The sequence below is a fragment of the Geotrypetes seraphini genome, chromosome 2 (genome assembly GCF_902459505.1).
Source record: "Geotrypetes seraphini chromosome 2, aGeoSer1.1, whole genome shotgun sequence".
In the NCBI taxonomy this organism is placed as follows: Eukaryota; Metazoa; Chordata; class Amphibia; order Gymnophiona; family Dermophiidae; genus Geotrypetes; species Geotrypetes seraphini.
In genome coordinates this window covers 180,035,965-180,054,659 of record NC_047085.1, presented here as the reverse complement: position 1 = coordinate 180,054,659, position 18,695 = coordinate 180,035,965, and the positions used below count along the sequence as shown (strand labels likewise).

At 43.2% G+C, this 18,695-nt stretch overlaps 1 protein-coding gene across 7 annotated transcripts in view; it reads right to left on the bottom strand.

The window, feature by feature from the left end:
- ATP9B (ATPase phospholipid transporting 9B (putative)) overlaps window positions 1-18,695 on the bottom strand; it is a 668,517-nt gene that overhangs the window by 470,821 nt on the left and 179,001 nt on the right. For all 7 annotated transcript variants that reach the window (XM_033934419.1, XM_033934424.1, XM_033934423.1 and 4 more), the window contains 2 exons: window positions 16,668-16,726; window positions 6,825-6,876 (listed from right to left, as the gene is read on the bottom strand). In XM_033934419.1, coding sequence (XP_033790310.1) covers window positions 6,825-6,876; window positions 16,668-16,726 — 111 coding nt within the window. The remainder of the gene's footprint in view (window positions 1-6,824; window positions 6,877-16,667; window positions 16,727-18,695) is intronic.

The window sequence follows — 18,695 nt, the reverse complement described above, 5'->3', positions numbered from 1 at the left end:
AAGTTGCATCAGATGGGACAGACTATGGCAAGAGAACAGTGCCGAGGAAGTTGCAAGCAGTGCTAGAGAATCGCTGCAGCGTTGGAAACCCCTTTCACATTTTAAAAAGTAAGGAGGACTTCTGAATGGGGTGTGGAGAAGGGAAGGGCATCTCAGCCCATACGGGCCCCTAGCAGTTGCCCTATTTGACCCCCCCCCCCCAATGCCAGTCCTGCAATATAGGGAATATACATGTGAATGATTTATCTCGATACAAATAGGATCTATGTATTTTATCAATCTACACTCATATCTGCTTAATTTACAAGATATTTTGAATGTGGGTTGGGTACAAGGGATAGTGAAAGTACAGTACCAATATGATGGGTACATGGTGGGGACAGAATAGAATTGACTGGGGGGCAGGTGGAAATTATGTCCCCATGTACACCTCTAATATACACACAGGACAGGAAAGAATTGCAAGGTATTTGCACATATTTTTTCACCTGCCAACAGCTCAGGAGAGACTGCTGAAGAGGCCTAAGGAACTATGTCCAATATCGCCACCATCAACCTTAAAACCTAGACATAATCCCAAGTCATTGGAAATGGCATCTGGAAAACCTATCGAATCTGACCCTGAAGTTTGTCACAGCATAAATTCAGCATAAATACCCTGCCTATGGCTGTGTCAAATTGGACTCCCAGATATTCCACTGTCTGGAAAATCAATGACCCATCCCAGATGCTGTAGGAGTGAAATGACTCTCTACGTAGCTTGCTCACTCTCCTGCCTCGATGGTGCCTGAATGAGCCAGTTGTCCAAGTATGGATGCAGTCGAATGCCCTCTTTCCTAAGGAAGGCTGCTATGACTACTATCTCCTTCGGACTGTGGCCAGCAAAACGTCACTGACCGAAACTGGAAGTGCTGACCCAGAATAACCAAAATATCAAATTAATGAAATCAGAAATCAAACCACCACTATGCAAGTGTTCATGTCACACTTAGTTCCTCAGAATGCCACACAATAAAGTGGCATGGTAGCCATCCTCACTGGAACATTTTTTCTGTGATTTTTGAACACTGTGCTACTGCTAGCTTTAAATTCTAATAAGTTATAATAATTTATAAAGTGTCAGTGCATTATTTATAAAACTTGACGGTCATTGTAATCTTAATTAGTACATGGTAAGTAACTTAGTTTTAGACCGGGTCTGCCTCGTTCCCCACCGACGCGTTTCAAGATTTTCTTCAGGGTCGGGGACAGAGAGAGCAGAGTTGACCGGAATATTAGCAAACGCTAAATCTCTATGTTATTCGCCGGGGCAGTAAGAGTTCCAGTGAGGATGGCTACCACACCACTTTATCGTGTGGCATTCTGAGGAACTAAGTGTGACATGAACACTTGCATAGTGGTGGTTTGATTTCTGATTTCATTAATTTGATATTTTGTGCATTTTTGAGACTTTGCATGTTCAATAATATGACCCAGAATAACAACAAGAAGGAAGCACTGATGGGGAGGCCATATTGGAATATGTAAATATGCCTCCTTGAGGTCTAAAGCCATAAGATGAACGAATGAACAGTCCCCATGCAAGTATCAGACCCTTAGAAATTCATTGACCTTCTTGAGGTCATGAACTGGACGAAAGGATCTGCCTTTCTTGAGAACAACAAAATAGATCACATTTCTGTAGAGACACTGGAATAATGGCCCCCAATTCTACTAAAGATCTCAAGAGTCAGACTGACCTACTCTCGCTTGGAAGGTGCTGAACACGGAGGACTCCAAGAAAAAAATTTGCAATGGGAGAGGAAAACTAACTTATAGCCTTCTAAAATAAATATTCAGCACCCACTGATCTGTTGTAATCTTGGCCTACTCCACCCAAAAAAGAGACAGCCACCTCCCAATGCTGCTGATGGGGTGAGCCGGTACCCCATCATTGATCATTGTGCAGAACGGGGCACTACCGGTTGGGGCTGAGAGACTAGTCTCTTGTTTGATTTAAATAACTTTCTGAGAGAACCGATATTTCTGAGGAAGGAGAGTTTACCCAGCCTGCAGTGCTTCATATCATGAAAGCGGGAAGGAGATGGCACCAGCTAGATAGAAACTTGTCCTCTGGCAAGCACTGGGACTCAGAATCTCCAAAATCTATAACCAATTTTCCAAGTCTCATCAAACAAAAGCTTACCTTTAAATGTAAACCTTACTGGTGCAATCTTCCATTTTAAGCCTGTTCGACTATTGTAACATCATTTATCTGGGGTCTTTCAAGAAAACCATTCAAAGACTCTGAATTATACAAAATTCAACAGTTCATTGGCTGCCCCTAGAAGCAAGAGTGTTGTTTAAATTTGCCTGTCTTTGTTTCAAATCTATTCTTGGTTTGGCCCCCATACACCTGGTTTCCCATTTTAACTTGGATTGTTCCACCAGGCCTACACGCAGAATACATATGTTTAGCTACCCAACAATAAAAGCCTGCCGATACAAAAGATACCAAGCAGGTCAACAGAACGGTTGGCTGGGTAACATCATTAAGCACTCCTCATCCTATCTTAGCTTTGGAAAACTAGTTAAAACAGACCTGTTTAACTGATTTGTAACCAAGAACTCTTAAAGCCTTATCCCTATATTCTACTTACATGTACTCGATGTCCCTACATTGTGACTATTACTCTGTCTTTATCCCTTCCTACAAGTATTCTCCCTCTCTTCATGTATTCAACGACTCATTGTAATTATTTTCGCTGATTGTCCAGCTCTTCTTATTGTAAACCGCCTCGAACTACTATGGCTTTGGCAGTATATAAAAATAAAATCATTATTATTATTACCAGATTCTGCTTAGAAGTGGTATCCACCACCTAATGTCAGAGCCAAAGGAACCATCTTGCAGTTACAGACAGCACCTTGCAGTTACCTTGCAGCACCAACAGAACCATCTGCTTCATCAAAGCCCTCAAAAGGTCATATAAAGAATCCACCACATATGTGAGTCTCAATGTCCAGGAATTCCACTGGAAGCTGACTGCCGGACTCCACCACAGAATCTAAAGCATGTTGCACCCGGTGATATAGGCCCACGCCGCATAGGAGCTACAGACTGAAGCTTGTAATGAAAGGGCTGAAACCTCAAATGACATCTTTAAAAAAGATTCCAGCTTCCCATCTTGAACATCCTTGAGTGCTATTCCCCCTTCCACTGGAAGAGTAGTCTTTTATTATCAACGCGGCAACCAAAGAATCCACTCTAGGAAATTTCCAATTATCCTGTTCTTCCAGCACCACCGGATAAAGTCAGGCCATCACCTTGGCAACCCATAAAACTGCATCAGGGGTAGTCCACTGTGCTAAAATCAATTCCTTCATTGCCTCATGCACCAGAAACATTCTGAGAGTTTTCCGTGTGCTGGCCATCTTTGGATTAGCAGAGACTCAGGATTAGACTGAGACTCAGGAATAGAAATGTTAAGGGCCTGCAATGCCTTAGTAATAAATGAAGGAAGTTCCTCCCTATGAAAATTCCTGACTGCCATGGGATCATCTGCTTCTGAAAGTCCAACTTCACTTCCCTCCATATCCTTCCCCCCCCCCCCCGAGACTCCAGAGAGGATGCTGCCTGCTCCTTGAAGGAAGGGGAAGGGGACGGAGGGGCTCCTGAGCCCTCAACTGAGCCCGAGAGAAACCTCTTGTGTTTAAAGCCAAGATCCTCATGGTGTAACTGAGAAGCAGCAGGGGGATCAAGGACTACCTGAGAGGAAGTCAACAGAAAGAAAACACAGTCCCAGTCCCCTTGAATAAATAAGCCTGTGGTGCAACAAAATAAATTCAGAGGAAAAGGTTCAGTATCAGCACCAGAAGATAAAGACTGCTCCAGCTCCAGCCCCTCCTCTGAGCAAAAGTGGAAGGAACATCAGGCAGCTCCTCTGAAATCGTGGATTCCAAAGCCACAGGAACAGACTGCTGCTGAAACAAAATAGCTGCAGAACATAAGAACATAAGCAATGCATCCACTGGGTCAGACCCGAGGTCCATCATGCCCAGCAGTCCGCTCACGCGGCGGCCCAACAGGTCCAGGACCTGCGCAGTAGCTCCCTATCTATACCCTCTATCCCTTTTTCCAGCAGGAATTTGTCCAATCCTTTCTTGAAATCCAGTACCGTACTCTGTCCTATTATGTCCTCTGGAAGTGCATTCCAGGTGTCCACCACACGCTGGGTAAAGAAAAATTTCCTAGCATTTGTTTTGAATCTGTCCCCTTCCTGTGCAGGAAAACATATGGCCATCACCCGCAACCACAAAAAATGCAGCAGAACAAAAGAACTGCCGTTGCTGGGTCAGACCAGTGGTCCATCGTGTCCAACAGTCCGCTCACGTGGTGGCCCCCAGGTCAAAGACCAGTGCCATGAGACTAGCCCTACCTGCGTACATTCCGGTTCAGCAGGAACTTGTCTAACTTTGTCTTGAATCCCTGGAGGGTGTTTTCCCCTATAACAGACTCCGGAAGAACATTCCAGTTTTCTACCACTCTCTGGGTGAAGAAGAACTTCCTTACGTTTGTACGGAATCTATCCCCTTTTAACTTGAGAGAATGCTCTCTCGTTCTCCCTACCTTGGAGAGGGTGAACAACCTGTCTCTATCTACAAAGTCTATTCCCTTCATTATCTTGAATGTTTCGATCATGTCCCTTCTCAGTCTCCACTTTTCAAGGGAGAAGAGGCCCAGCCAAACATAATCCCGATGCTGCCTAACGATCATCACAGCACAAACAGCGCTTAGAAATCTCTACCATTAACACAGCTGATATGCGAACGCCATGGAAGCCAACAGCAAAAAAAAAAAAAAAAATTAAAGCTACACAAACCCACAAATTCATAGATGAATAAAATAAAGAGTAGAGAAACCAAATATCTCACCTGAGTGAAGCGGGGGAACCGTCCTCCTTCCAGTATATGCAGAAGATGTTCTAACACCAATCTGTGCAGTCTCTCTTTTTTTAAATGTGAGTGGGAAAAGAAAGGGTGAGGTAAGGACCTGGTGAGGTCGTGTTGTTCCCCCACCAACCATCATACCTTCCTCTACCTTATCTTTGCTAACATATTATGATGTTGAGATAGCAGTACAACATGATCATTTTCATTCTGTATCTTCAATGTAAAGCCATACTAATATGCCTTAGCAAGGGTACAATATTGTGTTTGTACTAAAGAACAATATAAGTTAATCTTTTGCTGCTGGGATATTTGCAGACCTGGTAGTAATAAAATAAGGTCCAGAGAAGTATTGTGCTAAGTTCCCTACTTGAAATAACTATAGCCAATGTCTGAAAAAGCTGTAGAGATTCCACTGAGTTCAAAGAAGCGTGGGATGAACACAGAAGATTTAGAATCAGAAAATAATATTAAAGATTGAACTAGGCCAGTTACTGGGCAGACTTGTACGGTCTGTGTCTGTGCATGGCCGTTTGGAGGAGGATGGGCAGGGGAGGACTTCAATGGCTGGGAGGGTGTAGATGGGCTGGAGTAAGTCTTAACAGAGATTTCGGCAGTTGGAACCCAAAGCACAGTACCGGGTAAAGCTTTGGATTCTCGCCCAGAAATAGCTAAGAAGAAAAAAAAAAATAATAATAATTTAAATTGAATCAGGTTGGGCAGACTGGATGGACCATTCGGGTCTTTATCTGCCGTCATCTACTATGTTACTATGTTACTATATGTCACTGAAGGATATTTCTTACTCAGATGATCATTACTCAGTCACAGCTATGTTTTTACAAATGTCCAAATGTTCTTGTTCCTGTAGAAGCTGCAGCAGTGCATCATGCTGAGGAGATCTATCTCTCCCATGCAGAAAAGTCCAGCAAGCAGCAGACACTACCAACAACTGACCCAAGTCTTCAGGGAGCAACATCTGACATCCCTGCAGATGTTGGGAGATGTCAAATAAGCTGCTGTGGAGGGAATGAAGGATATTGAACTTCAGGAGGAGGAGGAAGACCATGCTGGGGAGCCAACAGAGACCATTCAAAATCTGGAGGCTGAGGTTAAGGACATTGAGTCGGCATCCATCAATGGCCCTGAACAGGAAGATGACATCATAATACTTGAGTTCCTGAATGTAAACCACTTAGGCTATAAGTGGTATATAAATACTTAAAATTAATAAATAACACCATCACCACACAACATTGAGCAGTAACACTCCCTTTCTTAAGGCAAAGGTCTGTGGGCTCCCCTGTGATATTTAGATTTTGAGAGTAACTGTAGGAGATGGCATAGGTACCCTCAATACTAATCTAGGTGTCACTGCCAAAGAACTCCAGACTCTGAACTAAATCATTGCCTCCCTGCTCCTCCAGCCATTAGCCATTAACACCTGGCAACACAAGGAGCAGTAGTGAATAGGAATCACTTCTTCTTCATTTCAGACCTATGGACTCCTATACAGAGGCACAAGATTCAAGGAGCAGGATAGCAAAAGGAGTGGGGGCTCTAATTTGGGGCTTGAGATCCCTTTACCTATTTCACAGATGTGGACAGGTGCACAAGGAATGTATGAACTTTATTGCTCATAACATCTATAAATTTATAGAAATACCTAGAAATTCATTAAACTGCACACATTACTCAATAACTATGGTTCTGTGAATAACATCTAAGCATCTAATTAATTATAGGCTATGGAAAAGTTAACAGAGCTAATGGTTTGTTAATACATATCAGTTTGTGAACATTTTAGATTAGTAATCCTAAAACAAAAAGTGTGTGTGTGGGGGGAAATTAATATATAGCAAAAGTCAAATGATGTACAAAAAGAAAGACTATACCTGTTTTTTCTGATGTCCTGAGAAACACCATGTCAGCTGGGATTCGTTGATTCTGTAAAGATAAATATACAGAAGATAAAACTGCTATTATCACATGTCCAGTAGTTTAAGGAACAGAAGGTCATTCTTGGGACTGAAATGCAATTAAAATAGGATTTATCAGTTTAGTTTACATTCAACATTTGCAATTCAAAAATCAATATTTCAAAAAATTATACAACACAGACTTAAGCCTTTCAGATTCTTCCCATAAGTGGATCACGTACAAGCCTTATGAATTGTAATAAGATGTTGAAACATATACACCTCAGATTTAAAAGGCACATTATTACGGTATATAGGATATGAATGGAAGTAGCTTAGAGATTCTGTGCACATCCTCAAGTGTTATGTGGTTTGAGTTTAATTTTAAAACAGTATTGAGCTGGCATTAATTCTTGGCCCAGCAATGCAGCGCGCGCTAAAAACGCTAGCGCACCTCAGTAAAAGGAGCTCTAAAACCATACTTTGATTTCACATCATTCAGACTGTTGGTCCAGTCTGTAGTCCTGAGCTCACTGGATTACTGCAACATAATCTACCAAGGATCTCACAAAAAAACCATCAAGAAACTGAGGCTCATCCAGAACACAGCCATCCGATTAATCTTTGGCTTGAAAAAATTCGACCACATCACCCCATACTACAAGAAACATCACTTGCTACCCATTGAGGCCAGAATAATCTTCAAATTTGGTTGCCTTTGCTTCAAGACCCTCCTCGGCACCGCACCCACCTACCTCCTGAAACACCTCACCCTACAGGACAAACTCCGCCTCTCACGGTACTACTCGAAAGGGTCCAGAGAAGAGCAACTAAAATGGTTAAGGGGCTGGAGGAGTTGCCATACAGTGAGAGATTGGAGAAACTGGGCCTCTTCTCCCTTGAAAAGAGGAGACTGAGAGGGAACATGATCGAAACATTCAAAATACTGAAGGGAATAGACTTAGTAGATAAAGACACATTGTTCAACCTCTCCAAGGTAGGGAGAATGAGAGGGTACTCTCTAAAGTTGAAAGGGGATAGATTCCGTACAAACATAAAGAAGTTCTTCTTTACCCAGAGAGTGGTAGAAAATTGGAACGCTCTTCCGGAGTCTTTTATAGGGGAAAACACCCTCCAGGGATTCAAGACTAAGTTGGACAAGTTCCTGCTAAACTGGAATGTACGCAGGTGAGGCTGGACTCATTTAGAGCACTGGTCTTTGACCTGTGGGCCACCATGTGAGCGGATTGCTGGGCACAATGGACCATTGGTCTGACCTAGCAGCGGTAATTCTTATGTTCTTGCTGGACATTACTGTTCACATTTCCTTCTTCCAAAGGATGCAAATTAAAAAGATTCCTCAAAAGGACACTCTCCTTTCAAGCAGGGATTTGGAACACCACCTTAAACGACCTAATCATGAACGCACCAACATACCATTCATTCAGAAAATCACTAAAAACCCACTTATTTAACTAATTTATCTGATCCTTCAATTCCGCTCATCTCTTACCTCTTCTTATACACTCCTCCTTCCTATCCTACCACCCTGTTCACTCAACTATCTTCCATAACTTCCCAAATCTAACTGATGTAACCTTGCTGTCCTTACAGCATCTCTTATTGTATACCGTCTTGAACTGAAAAGGTAGACGTGATATAAATGAAGCTATTATTATTAATATATAAGGACCCTTTTACAAAGCTGAGATAGCAATGCTGCCACGATAAGTGCATTGGAGCCCATAGGAACTGAATGGGCTTTGGTGCATTTACCATGGCAGCATTGCTACCGAAACTTTGCAAAAGGGGCCCTAAATTACCCCTCCCCCCTTTTACAAAACTGCGCAAGAGATTTTTAGCGCCAGACGGCACACTGAATAGTCTGCGCTGCTCCGACGCTTATAGGAACTCTATGAGCGTTAGAGCAGTGCAGAGCATTCAGTGCACTAACTGGCACTAAAAACCTCTTGCACGGTTTTGTAAAAGGGGGGAGGGGGGTTAATAAGATAAATTACAAAACTACAAATGGTATCAGAAATAACAAGATTTTTATAGTACCCAATAAATGGTCTACATAAGCACTCCAGCTATAGAGAATGCACATGCAAATGTTTCAGCATAATGAATCTTATTCAGATCTAGAACATATTTACTGAATTTAGACCTTAAACTACTGCGGCTTGTACAAATGTACCATTTTCTTTAAATACCAGGGCATAGACTGTCACCAGTGTTACATAGTAACTAAGTAAATGTAACTAATTACTTAAGTAAATATTTTGTTACTTTTACTTTTAAAGAAATACAGGATAACTTTGTTACTTTTACTGAAGTAATAATTTACCAATTTTCATTACTTTTACTTAGTTACATCTGATGCCCACTGTTAAAAGTAAAAGTGGAAGGGAGATGTAAATGATGATTCCTCAGTAAACCAAATCAAACAACAAAACCGGGAACAGGATTTTGCTATTTTAAACCTCATCACACACAAAGTGGATGATCTCATCTTAGTTTCGATGTTCAGTGAATTAAAAATAAATTAGGTTCTTACCTTGCTAATATATTTTCTAGTAGATAATTGTTATTCTGGATAGACAGGTAATATCCCCAAGCAGAAGGAATCCACTCCAGCTTTTGAATCCATCCTCCTTCACTAGAGGGCTCTACTGCCCCCTTCAGTTTGTACCAAAGCAGGCAATAACCCAATATAGAAACACATGTAAAGAAGCAATAAGGAGGAACTCCCCGAACTACCACTCTGTTCTGCTCTGAAAATATAACAAGCAACTTAAACATTGTCATTGAACAAGTAAAACATCACAACAGTCATGCCAAAGAGAAACATTTATGGAGCTCAAGTATTACCACTATAGATTATTCTTTATACCCTTAAGATTTGACTGATATCCAAATTTAAGTTTGGACTCAAAATTTCAGTTTGAAACAGTAGGCAGGCACAGGAGTTAATTGATAGGGTGGGGCTCCAGAATAACATACCAATCTACTAGAAAAGATATTAGCAAGGTAAGAACCTAATCTCTTTTTCTAGTGCAATAGTTGTGTCATTCTGGACAGACGGAATGTACAAAAGCAGTCCCAGAAATCTAGGGCGGGACCACTGTGCTGGCTCTTAACAATAAGGACCCAAAGGTGGAGTCTTCCCTTGCCATTATATCCACTGTAAAACTTGGAAAATGTATGTAGAGTGGACCAAGTTGCTGCCCTACAAATCTTCCGCCCATGAAGAAGCCACTCTTCTAGTCAAATGCACCTTTATGGAGACTGGTGACTGTTTTCCACAGGCAACATATGCTGACGAAATGGCCCTACAGATCCATCTGGAAATAATGGCCTTGGAAGACAGCGTGCCACATCTAGCCTGACTAGTGTGCATTTGACCTCCTGATTGACACGGAAAGCCGAAACAACCTTCAGCAAAAAGACGGAACTGTACAAAAATAAATAAATTCCGGCCTCTGTGAGCTTGAGGAAAGGCATTCTGCAAGAAAGAGCCTGTAGCTCCGAAACTCTTCTCACTGAGGTAATAGCCACAAGAAAAACCGTCCTGAGTGTCAGACACTTCCTTCAACGGCACATAAGTAGCCTGACTAAGGCCTTGCAAAACCATATTAAGGTGTTTTACCGGTGGCCTGAATATCAGCACCCCTTTTGGAATCTGGCTATATTCGGATGAGATGTCAACAAAACCTTAAGCTCTCGAGCCCTAAAAAAAGAGAATCCCACTACTTGGACTCTGAGGGATGCCATTGTAAGCTCCTTGTCAAAGCAGCCTGGAGAAAGACTAACACCAAGGACATCAGAGCAGATAAATGCTCTGCCTTCTCTTTAATGTACCAGTGTTGAAAAGTTTCCCATGGATTTTTGGCTCTGAGTAGCAATGACCACCTCTGAGTATCCCTTGCATGCTAATGCAGCACACTCAAGAGCCATGCTGTAAGAACAAAGCAATCCGGATCTTCTATGACCACTGGTACATGAGAAAGAAGGTCTAGCTGTACTTGCAGTTGGATATTTGTGCCCCTCTGAAGACACACTAGGTCTGCATACCATAGTCTGCAGGGCCAATCTGGAGCCACAGAATGACTGTTTTCTGATGGCTTGCAAATCTATAGAGTATCCGGTCTAACATAGACCATGGAGAAAACACGTACAAGAGCTCACTCTTTGGCCACAGCTGCACCAGAGCATCCAGACCTGCAATTCCGGACTCGGATCTTCAACTAAAGAAACGGTCCACCTTCTTTTTTCTTGCTGTCACCATCAGATCAAACATTAGGCGACTCCAGCGATGAACAATGGATTGGAAGGTTGCTGCAGACAACATTCATTCTCCCGGATCCAGCGTCTGTTCATATTCCCAGATCCAGTGTCGGATACATGTGCCGCTAAAAGCCCCTGAAGATGACTCCATCCATTTTCAAAAGGCTTTTGACAAGGTGCCACATGAAAGGCTGCTTAAGAAGCTGTGGAACCACGGGGTGGGAGGGGATGTGCACAGATGGATCAAGCACTGGTTGTCGGGTAGACTGCAGAGGGTCAGAGTAAAGGGCCAATATTCTGACTGGCGGGGAGTCACGAGCGGTGTGCCACAGGGATCGGTGCTGGGGCTGTTACTCTTCAACATATTTATCAATGACCTGGAAAAGGAGGCAAAGTGCGAGGTTATAAAATTTGCAGACGATACCAAACTGTGCGGCAGAGTTAGGTCCAGGGAGGAGTGTGAGGACCTGCAAAGGGACCTGGACAAGCTGGAAGACTGGGCAAACAAATGGCAAATGCGCTTTAACGTGGAAAAATGCAAGGTCATGCATATAGGGAAAAAGAACCCGTTGTTCAACTACAAATTGGGGGGGGCATTGTTGGGAGACAGCAGACTTGAAAGAGACTTGGGTGTGCTGGTGGATGCATCACTGAAGCCATCTGCTCAGTGCGCAGCAGCCTCGAAAAAAGCCAACAGGATGCTGGGCATCATAAAGAGGGGCATAACAACCAGGACGCGGGAAGTCATCATGCCATTGTATCGCGCGATGGTGCGTCCACATCTGGAATACTGCGTTCAATATTGGTCGCCGTACCTCAGGAAGGACATGGCGGTACTTGAGAGAGTCCAAAGGAGAGCAACAAAACTGGTAAGAGGGCTGGAACACTGCCCATACGCCGAGAGGTTGGATAGGCTGGGGCTCTTCTCTCTAGAAAAAAGGAAGCTCAGGGGAGATATGATAGAGACCTTCAAGATCATGAGGGGCATAGAGAGGGTGGATAAGGACAGATTCTTCAGACTGAAGGGGACAACAGGTACGAGGGGGCATTCGGAGAAACTGAAGGGAGATAGGTTCAAAACAAATGCAAGGAAGTTTTTTTTCACCCAAAGGGTCTTGGACACTTGGAATGCGCTACCGGAGGAAGTGATCAGGCAGAGTACGGTACAGGGATTCAAACAGGGATTGGACGGATTACTGAGGGATAAAGGGATCGTGGGATACTGAGAGAGGTGCTGGGATGTAATACAAGTATAGAAAGCAAACCAGGTAATAAGTATAGAAACCCAACCAGGTCGTGAATGTGCAAGACCGGAGGGTTAGGACTTCGATGGGAAGATAGGACTTCAATGGGAAACCAAGGTGGCAAGGGGGCCCCTTCTGGTGAGTCAGACAGGTCGTGACCTGTTTGGGCCGCCGCGAGAGCGGACTGCTGGGCAGGATGGACCTATGGTCTGACCCGGTGGAGGCACTGCTTATGTTCTTATGTTCTTATTTGAATAATAAGCAGGCATCCAGACTCAGCTGTGCACTCTTGGTGCCTCCCTGGTGATTGACATATGCCACCACAGTAGCATTGTCAGAGAAGACATAGACCATTTGTTTCTCCAAACTCTTCAGCCTCTGCAATGCCAATTGAATGACTCAAAGCTCCAATCTGTTGATCTACCACATTCTTTGGGAGGCTGATCAATGCCCCTATATCGGGTGTCTATGACACCTCCCCCCCACCACAATTACCTGTGATGCTATTCTGAGGGGCATGTCCCTTGATAATGCTTGTGGGTGGGGTCACCAACCCATACTGGCATGAACTTCCAGAGTCCACAGCAGAGATATCTGCAGGGAGTCCAATTGAGGTGACCACTGCAATAGTCAATGCACTCTGGAGAACATGCATATGAGCCTTCACCCATGGGACCATGTCTATCATGGCCACCCTAGAGTTCAGCACTTGGAATTAGTGCTACACAGACATAGCTGGTTTGGCAAAAGCTTGTTATCTGGGTGCAAAGCTTCTGTATATATGCCTCTAGAACAGGGGTGTCAAACTCAATCACATAAGGGGCCAAAATCTAAAACATAGGCTAAGTTGCGGGCCAAATTTTTTATTAAGATACTTAGGAGTCCTTTTATTAAGGTATGCTAACTGATTTAACGCACGCTAAATGCGCACCTTAATAAAAGGACCCCTTAGGCTTAGTAGAAGTATAGGTTTACAACCTCTCCAACCCCATGCCAGCTCTGTGATGTAAACAAAATAAATAAAAGACTTTTCCTCTCTCTTTTAGGTCCTAGTTCACGCTTGCTGTCTAACACCAGCTGTGGCAGGATACACTTTTCAAATCTGACATATTGTAATTACCCCACCATCCCCAGATCCATCATCTCTCTTTTTCTCAACTACCCTTTCATCCAGCATCTCTCTCTCCTTCCCCACCACCCCAGGGTCCACCATCTCTCCTCCCTTTCTATTCCCAACTACCTTCCTATCCAGTATTTCTATCCCCCTCCACACCATCCCTTGTGTCCAACTTCACTCCCTTTCTGTTCCTTCCCTCCCTCCATCCCATTGTCCACCCTCTCTCTCTCCTCTGTTTTAGACCCATTATTTCTTCCCCATATCTCCCCCCCTCAGTCCGACATATGTACATCTGGATCTCTCCTTCTCTCCCTCCATGTACTTCTACACCAGGGGCCGCCCCTGAAGGCCTGCATGTTTTCTCCCTTCTTCTAGCCCTCAGATTTGGCCTGCCATTCCTACCCTCCCTCTATCCCGGCTTCATCTTCAAAGCAGCCTGCTTGAGGATCGCCGATTGGCTGTAGCAAACCTCGCAGGCTGCTGTCAACCTCCGTAGCACATTCTCTCTGGCATGGTTCCGCCCTTCATTTGATGTACAGGATCGTGCTAAGGAGGTCGACAGCAGCCTGTGAGATTCTCTATAGCCGGCCGGCGATGCTCAGCAGGCTGCTTTGAAGAAGAGACCAGGAAGCCGGGATGGAGGGAGGACCAGGCGAAGGCAGAGGAAAGTGCTCATGAAGAGCAGTGATAGTGGTTCGTGCTGGTGGACCAGCTTAATTATAAATTCATAAATGTCTTGTGGGCCAACTTTTATTACACTGTGGACCAGAGTTTGACATGTCTGCTCTAGAAGATAAATACAACCTTCTGCCATATTGACGAAGTCTCCCAGGTATTCCAGGGACTGAGACGAAACCAGTTAGCTCTATCAGAAATTCACTATCCAGTTAAGGCTCTGCAGGACCTGGACCACATGAGCCACTGCTTGTTCTCCTTCTGGGAACAATGGAGCGCTGATCAGCCAGTTGTCCACGTATGGATGAACCTGCAAGCCCATCTTGTGTAGGTGGGCAGCTACCACCACCATAACCTTGGTAAACATGTGAGGTGCTGTCACCCACTCAAAGGGAAGAACCTAGAACTGGTAACAGTTTACCACGACATGAAATCTCAGGAATTTTCTGTATTCTGAAAGATGGGTATATGCAGATAGACCTCCATCAAATCCAGAGAGGCCAGAAATTAATCTGGTGCCACCGCCGCTATGACTTATTGTACTGTTTCCATGCAAAAGCATGGAATGTTCAGCAATCCATTAACAAGATCCAGAATGGGTCTCCAATCGTCTGAGCCTTTCTTGGCACAAGTATATGGAGTATCTGCCTGAGCCCGAATCTTTGAGCGGAACAGACTCTATGACCTGAATACCTAACAGCCTTCTGAACTGTAGCCACGACCTGGTTTGCTCCCTTACACTCCATGCCCAAAGTTTATTTTTAAGTTCAAAGCCGCTGCGGCAGCTCCTCTCCCGAGCCGCACCTGCATCGGAGAAGGCTTCTGATGCAGGTGGGGATCGTGAGAGGAGCCGCCACAGCACCTTTAAACTTAAAAATAACTCCAGCAAGGGACTAAGGGAGCTGGCCAGACAGCAGGAAGGGAAGGGGGAGGGGGAAATGCTGCTTCACAGAGAAGTGGAGGGGGAGAAAATGATGCTGCAGCTTCTGCACAGTGAAGTGTGGCAAGGGAAATGATGCTGCTGCTGCACAGGGAAGTGGGGGGAGGGAAATGCTTCTGCACAGGGAAATGGAGGGGGATGTTATGCTGCTGCTGTGGCTGCTGCACAGGGAAGTGGGGTGGGGGAGGGAAATGCTGCTGCACAGGGAAATGGAGGGGGAGGGAATGCTGCTGCAGCACAGGGAAGTGGGGGGGAGGGAAATGCTGCTGCTGCACAGGAAAATGGGGGGGAATGATGCTGCACAGGGAAATGGAGGGGGAGGGAATGCTGCTGCGGCTGCTGCACAGGGAAGTGGGGGAGAGGGAAATGCTGCTGCTGCATAGGGGGCAGGGAGAGAGATAGATAGAAAGAAAGACAGACAGACAGCGGGAGGGAGACAGAAAGAAAGGAAGAAAGACACAGGAACAGGGAGAGAGACAGAAAGACAGACAGACAAAGGGGGCCAGGGAGCAAGACAGACAGACAGAAAGACAGTGGGAGGGAGAGAGAAAGAAAGAAAGAGACAAGGGTAGGGAGAGAGACAGAAAGAAAGAAAAAGACAGACAGACATATATTCTAGCACCCATTAATGTAACAGGCTTAAAGCCCTTAGTTTAAGCCTCTTAAGCAGCACTCCTAAATTAAATGAATACTTCCAGCACAGTCACTGCACCATTTATATATTCAGCATCTCTACCAATACAGATAGTGGCATTGGATATACAGATTATGTTATAAATATTAACCCCAATGTTTTTACTTTTTAAATTTGTCAGTCCACAGACATATGGACTATATATGTCTTCAAACAAAAATAAGGATATGCTAACTCACAGAGATCTAATCATCAAAGGGATACTGAGAAGGAGCACCTGCCCTTTCAAAGTCATGTCCCACTATTTAAAAATCTAAAATTAAACTACAACTGAAACATGCTATATAGGGCTCCTTTTACTAAGCTGCGGTAGTGTTTTTAGCGCGCGCTGAAGCATAGCGTAGCGCGCTACGCAGAAAAACTAACGCCAGCTCTATGGAGGCGTTAGCGTCTAGCACGCGCTAATACCGCTAGCGCAGCTTAGTAAAAGGAGCCCATAGTCCTACTATGTAAAGCTTTGATTTCTTTTATAAACGCATAACTAAGATAAATAAATACTGGAAATCCAAATAAAGAATAAGAACAAAGTAACAAGTGTTCAGTCTTGGAGCTTATATAAATTATCCACTATAAAATCCAAGACCAAAATATTGAGCAGTTTATTGGTCAAATTCCAAAAGAAAGGTAGCTCATCTTACCACAACAGTACAAAAAATGTATCAAATAAATTACATACATTAATAAACATCAAGTGAGTTCAAACTAGACCACATTTCATTTAATAAAAACTTACAATAAATAAAATACCTTAAAAAATGGATATCATACATATGTTAAACTTAAAAAGGTTATGTAACACAGTTAATGAATTTGAACAAAAGCTAATATTTAGTATCTAAAATATATTTTTAAAAACTTCAACCTTTTCCACTATGATGAGGTCTCCAACTTGTATGTCTGAACTCTTAAGTTGAACTTTACCTTTAAAAAGAAAAAAATATATATTAACAGAGACCACTAGTATTTAAAGATATTAGGCCTGATTTACTGAAGCTTTTCTCCTTTCTGTTTCTCTGGGGGGAAAAAAGCAATAGTGAAACCAGGCCCTTACTTTCAAGACACATACTGCAATAAGAAGCCTAACAGCATTTCATAAATATGAATTTATGCTTATTTTTGATCCCATCATCTTTTCACAGATTTGCACTATCACAATGGCAAGGAAAAATCAAGCCAATGTGAAAAGCTACTCATGTACAAACATAACTGGGTACTATAGAAAAGAGAGAGCATGTGGGTCTGTTATCAAAATTTTAATTATGTTAATTCTGTGCATACTCACTCTTATGCAGTAATTGGGGATTATCCACAGAGAAATGGACTATGCACTCTCCCTGGCACATTCTTAATTGTTGCTGATAGTTAGACATGCAAAGAAATATATCAGCTTGAAATAATTTTAAGCAATTTTCTTGGGTTCCTATATGCTTCTAGCTTAAATCAGAACCAGATTCTACTGAGCTACTTGCCATGAGCCTTCACAGATACCACCCAGGGGATTTTTCCTATTTCACATCCTCCTTACAGTTTACTTAGACCTATCACTGCCTTGATCACCCTTCAACTGGAGGCTGCATACCAGAGTACCTTTTTCAAATCCTGCTATCATGATCTCTTAGACTAGCCACTAGATAGGGTTAGCAGAGACTCCTTTTCTCCCAGTGATCTGTGAATGCTGCCACCACAGCATCCCATGCACCCCAATGTACAAAAGACCTGAATCACAAATTCCATCCAACTGTTCCACATCCAGAACTTGCTAATGAGCCACCAAGCAGGTCCATGAAATAATTCAGCTATTTTTAATGAGTAATTACACTCTTTGCAGGTGTTCAACAATATGGAGTTCCAAATTTCATGAAGTGTTTTTCTCATAATCCCCTTCCTTTACTAATGCGTAGCGCGGGTTTTAATGCCGACAGCGGTGGTAACTGCTCTGACGCTCACAGGAATTCTATGAGCATCGGAGCAGTTATTGACGCTGCTGGCGCTAAAACCCGTGCTACGCGTTAGTAAAGAAGGAGGTTTGTGTCTGTTGTAAAACTGTTTCCTCAAAACCATTCAAAGAAATATCAAATAAAAGTATCATTTAATTCAGCTGCCCCTCATTATCTCTCTTCACTTATCTCCTCCTATGATCCCCTCTCCACCCTCCCTCCCCCCCTGTGAGCTCCGCTCAGCTAGTAAGTCCCTCCTTTCTGTGACCTTCTCTTCGGCTGGCAATTGTATGTTTGGAACAAGTAACCCAAATTCCTATGGTGGGCGCTGTCTCTAGCAATGTTCAAGGACTTCTTTGAGAGTGCTTTCAACTCCTAACTCCTCTCAACTTGGGTTCTGCATCCCCAACCTGTCTGTCTGTCCAACTGTCTGTCCAAGTTAGATTGTAAGCTCTTCCGAGAAGGGACCATGTATAAATGGCAAAATGTACAGTGCTGCATATGTAGTAGTAGTAGTAATGGTGGTAGAAAATGTAGTAGAAGAACTGTTTTAATTTGTACAAGAGAATTGTATTTCATAATTATAATGAGTGGCCATTACTTTTTGCATAAAAAGGAGTGGGTTTTTTTGATTGTTTACTTTAAAGTTTAATAATATTTTGTGTATGTAATATATGTATGAGACAATCAAATCTTGATAAATAAAGTACATTATATTCATTGCATGCAAAGTTGTGCTTATGTGAATATTTCTGGGGAAGGAGGTCCATAGCTTTCATCAGATTCTTAAAGGGGTCCGTGATTTAAAAAGGGTTAAGAATCACTGATCTAGATAGTTTGTTAACTTTAGACTATCAAATAAATCAGCTGGCTAGAAATATTATTCTCTTGCTGACTAAACTTAGATCCATACGTAAATATTTTACCATGAATCATTTTAAAATCCTATTATA